General features: G+C 42.0%; 1 protein-coding gene across 1 annotated transcript in view; it reads right to left on the bottom strand.

Moving 5' to 3' along the window:
- The window catches only part of LOC107754391 (overexpressed in colon carcinoma 1 protein homolog), a 10,236-nt gene extending 5,642 nt beyond the window's left edge, over positions 1-4,594 (bottom strand). The window contains exons 1-2 of the mRNA XM_016570807.1: positions 4,452-4,594; positions 924-948 (exon numbers count right to left, since the gene is read on the bottom strand). Of these exons, the coding sequence (XP_016426293.1) occupies positions 924-948; positions 4,452-4,494 (68 nt within the window). The 5' untranslated portion in view covers positions 4,495-4,594. The remainder of the gene's footprint in view (positions 1-923; positions 949-4,451) is intronic.
- Between the last annotated feature and the right edge of the window lie 361 nt (positions 4,595-4,955).

Here is a 4,955-nt window from a genome sequence, read left to right as displayed (position 1 = left end):
ATTCGGCCAATCACAATGCATTGGATAGCTGGCCAATCAGAGCACACCTCGCTTTTTCAGACCGATGAGCTTTGTAAAAATCAACGCATTTCAGAAAGGCGGGGCATAGAGGAGAAACAATAATGTACAGTATGTGGAAAATAATGTGTTTTTTGAACCTTAAACCGCATAAACACATTTCATTACACCAAATACACAAAATAATGTTCTTTTTTAGCAGCATCATATGACCCCTTTAAAATTTCCAATGTTTTGTTGGCTGAACAATTAAAACAACAGTACAATTGATCAAGCTGTATTATGCCATTTCCAATTTTGCAGTGGAGATTTGCAATGGGATTTTAACTTCCGGAATGTGCTCTTAAACTAAATGTTTATCACGACTCGATTCGAAAGTGGAAAATTGTTAAATATTTCACACGGCGAGCATTTATTAAACTCCTCTGTATCTTTTTATAGATGTTAAATGTTAAAACCATGTCAAACAGAAGTCACATGCTGATGTCATAACAGAAATCTGCTGTCTAAACACACTCGGGTGTTTTTCCACCGATGGGACGGATGCCATCTGGTGTCTTTGACAGTAAACTATGAGGTGTCAGGCGTTGGGGGGGATGGATAATGATTGCTGATTGGTTAGCATGTGTTTGGACCCTCAGGGGCCCATGTGCGCCACAAAAGCCGCTGAACGCTTAGCTGGAACAGGCAGATTGATTCCCCCCCAGGATTCAGTCTGTGTGTATTTTGGTGCATATATACTGTATTGAGCAGTTATGTACCAGTTGTGCTAATGAATTTGGCGCTGTATGCTGTTATTAATTTCTCTCGGGTCAGTGGGGGACGTTAACAGTCATGATATTCATTCTGTGGCTCACATTCATGAATATGGTATGTTTGGATATGTCGTAAATTAAATTACTCACACATCCTTGGCAGCTTCTGCTGGACCTGTAAAAACAGAAAAGAAAATAAATGTTTTTTTATTATTAATTTAAAGGATTTATGTGTAAAATCAACATTTAATACTATTAGTTCGCAACCCATTTTACTTAGTAATATGTTTTTATGAGTAAAATGGAAAAAATGTTTTCAATGTTTTTTTTTCATAGTGCTACATTGATTATCAGCCATTTATTACATAAAATTAATATCATTTTTTAATATAATTTTAATATAAAATTATATATTAATACACACACACACACATATATATATATATATATATATCCCGGGTGCCCATTTGTATACACACAATATATAGAACATTATTTTAATAATACAATATACATTATATAGAAACATGTATCCATATCTATACATATATAAAATTATTAATTATATTTAAAAGTGTAACATTTAGTTTTCTTTTTTCGTTTAATAATACTATAAAAATGAAGCATTAAAAATAAAAATGAAAAATTTACAAGAAACCTTGAGTAACTGCAAAAGTAATGCAAAAAGGTAGTCTCTTCAGAATGATTCAGACATGTTTAGTGAATCAAATTCAGTTCTTTCTATGACTGTATTGATTTTAGGGGTCACAAGAGTGATGTTTCCAGCATTATTCAGTCTGCGGTTCAATTCTTTGATTACAAACTTTCATTTGTGCAGTGACTCTTAATTCACCCTAAAAGACAGAAACCACAGCTGCTTTCTCCACAATTGTTTTTCTCTCAAACACAGTCTTTATTAAAGTCTCAATGCCTAGAGCCGTTGCTTGACAGAATCGACTGACAAGTTTGACTTAAGTGTGTTAAGACTCTTTGTTTTGGAGGATTCAGTCAATATACAGAACATCCATCTATGTTAGACTAATGCTGAAATCCTTTTCACTGAAGACTGTTCTCTTGAGTGTTTTCTTGTCCTCAAGAAACAGAGCTAAAAAAAACAAGGTCAGTTTTATCGGGTCAAGAATCATATCCAGGCAACCTTTCATCTTGGAAGGTTCCACACTCTTAAAAATAAAGATCCCAAAAGGTTTTTTTTGCAGTGATGCCATAGAAGAACCATTTTGCGGTTTTAAGAACTGTTCTTTTTAACCAGTTTTTATTAGTTTGAAAAACATTTTAAAAATCGAAAGAACCTTTTGTGGAATGGAAAGATTCCATGGATGTCAAAGGTTCTTCACTGAACCATAGATAGCAAAAAGATGTAAGTAGAAAGAACCTTGTGGATAGTAATGAGATGCAAATAATCTTTTGATTAACTCTCCTGTTTCTCAGATGTTTTTCCTGAGAAAAAGATTCCAAGAAACCAAAGTCTGCATTCAAAAGATCTCAATATGAACTCAAACATTTCTCATCACATTCATCCAAGAGCAAATGCTTTATCCACACTCATTTTATAGAGTCATTTATGACTGTTTCTATGTTTTATGTTAGGAGGAACATAAGAGATGAGGAGGTGGCACAGGGATGGTTAAAGGGGCTGGCAAAAAGATGGCACACACAGGCAGAGAGACGCAGGAGGAGGATGAACAACAAAGTCCAGGGTGGTGATGACGGTGGGGTGAAAGCCAGGGAGAGGCTTTGAGCAGGGGCTTGATGGCAGGTGCCCAGGCCACAGCCTGAACGGCGCTCCATGGCGGCGTCGATGGAGGGAGTAGCCAAGGTGTGATAGGAACACATGCCGCCATGGGGACGAATGGAGGCGACGACAGCAATGGAGGTGGAGCCCACTGCACAGACAGAGAGCCGAGGAGGTGGAGTGATGCCGAGGATCCAGGCGGCTGCAACGAAGCTGTAGCGATGATGGCCCGAGATGTAGGTGGGGATCCGGAGGCCAGAGGGCGAGCTGGAGCGACCGAGGAAGGAGGCGGAGCGGGTCATAGCCGAAGGGGTGGAGGGCCAGAGAGCAGCGGACGGCCCTCAAATCAGCAGTGGAGGTGTGGCAAAGTCCGATCCAGGTGGAGCCAACTGACGGAGGGAGCCCGGCGAGGCTGAATGGCCAATGGTTCACTGGAATCGAGGATGGGAGGAGTGCAGGAGTCTGGGTGGTGGGACGAGGTGGAGTGGAGCCATCCGAGGCATGAGGCGGAGCCACGGGCTCCTCAGGTCCAGGAGACGAAGACTCCCAGCAGGCCCGAGATGGAGCCCCACCACTAAAAGAAGGTGAAGCAGAGGAACTGACTGGGGATGAAGAAGACTGGACAGCAGGAATGCTTCTGAGGAGACTGAAGAAATGCACAAAATTCAATCAAAAATAAAAAGTCAGTTTGGAGAGGAGGTGGGAGAGGAAGGCTGGGCAGGACCAGCGAGTCAAACAGATGAACAGAATCAGGCAGGCTTAGGGGAAGCAAAGCCTCTAATTCTCCAAACGGAATTCCCTTGGCGATGGATGGGACAGTCGGCACACACACCTGTTTGGACGGGGTCTTCTCTGGCTCGCTGATGGCGTCAGGTTCGGTCGCTCCTCCCAGCGATGGCTGAGGTGCTCTCTTTCTGTCTGCGGTGGGCTCAGACTCAGGCTCAGTCTCTCCTCGCAGTGAGGTGGTGTCTGGCTGGGCACTGGGTTGGGAGTGGGGCTGGCGTCTTCATACGCGAGGCCGGCGGTGAAGGCAGATCTGCAGGAGCTCAGCACCCACTCCACATAAGTGGTAATGTCCAATACAGTTTTTCACTGTATATAGTAGGATAATTTACCGTTAACCATTTAACAGGTTTTTACTTGAGCATTTTTACAGTCTTTTACCGTTAAATTCACAGTAATTTTTTACAGTGTGGACTTTGAACGATTAATTGCCGCTTTGAACGATTACGTAATTGTGGCATCCATAATTGTAATCGCGATTAGAAATTCGATTAGTTGTGCAGCCCTAGTTCCAAGGATGTTAAAGGTTCTTTTATGGAACCAATGATGCCAAAAAAAAGAACCTTATTTTTAAAAAAGTACTACAAAGCTGTAACACGAAGCTCAAGAGAAATATTTGAGTTCACATTTGAGATCTCTGACTTTTGATTCAGACTTTGGTGTCTTGGTCGTATCCGAGCACCCTTTTCTTAACCTTTATTGAACAAAATGTAAGATTTTCGGAGTGTTCTTCACTTGAGAAGCAAAAGTGCCTCTCACTGCCGTCTGGGAGAAACATAGATGCTAAAGCGATCTCATTTGTGGTTTGTCTCATTTTTCTGTCCAGCGCGCTCACACACGCTCTCCTCATTAAGTCTAGAAGCACAGATCTGACCTGAATACATATTAGACGTGAGGGACGAAATCTCCATGACTGATTTAATAAGCATCAGATCCTTCACCTCTCTCTGACGCTTCATTCCTCTACATCCGTCCGCCGCGGAGCTTCTGCTAATAGACCGAGGACACGAGACGTTATCAAGCTCCTACACGCACGTAATCAAGTGTTTAAGGACAAACAGCGCGCTCAATCAAACCTCGGACAACACGACACGTCCATTGATAAAAAGCAGTGCGCGCGTAAGTGGCTGAAACACGCTCACCTCCTGCTGTCGTGCTGGTGGCGGAGGAATTCCCACATCCCATTTTGGCATGAACGCAGCTTTCCGTGCCTGCTTTAGAGAAGGACGAATGAGTGAAGGACGGCTCTGATGTGATGCACGAGCTCCCTCGAACGCAGCCTCGGTCAGTCTGGATGGTGTGTGTGTGTGTGTGAGAGAGAGAGAGAGAGAGAGAGAGAGAGAGAGAGATGCTCGAGCCTCACATGATTCGCTCCTCTCCTCTCCTCCACCCTGACAGGGTTGCCGTGGAAACCGAGGGGGGAGAATGGGGTGTGGTGATTTTACATGGGAATTAACTGAGTTTGCAGGAACTCTTTACAGGTAAGAATGTAAAAATTATTTTCACATAATAAATAAAATAGGCCAAATATAAACAGTAAAAGCAAGCTGTTAATAATATATTTAATGTAAATCATTTACATTTATAATGTTCCGTTTACAAATTAATGTACATTTTCAATTTATTAATTATAAAAATTATAATAA

The sequence above is a fragment of the Sinocyclocheilus rhinocerous genome, unplaced genomic scaffold, assembly GCF_001515625.1.
Source record: "Sinocyclocheilus rhinocerous isolate Xijiao unplaced genomic scaffold, SAMN03320098_v1.1 scaffold561, whole genome shotgun sequence".
In the NCBI taxonomy this organism is placed as follows: Eukaryota; Metazoa; Chordata; class Actinopteri; order Cypriniformes; family Cyprinidae; genus Sinocyclocheilus; species Sinocyclocheilus rhinocerous.
Note: the sequence above shows the minus strand (reverse complement) of the source record. Positions and strands in the feature narration are given on the sequence as shown.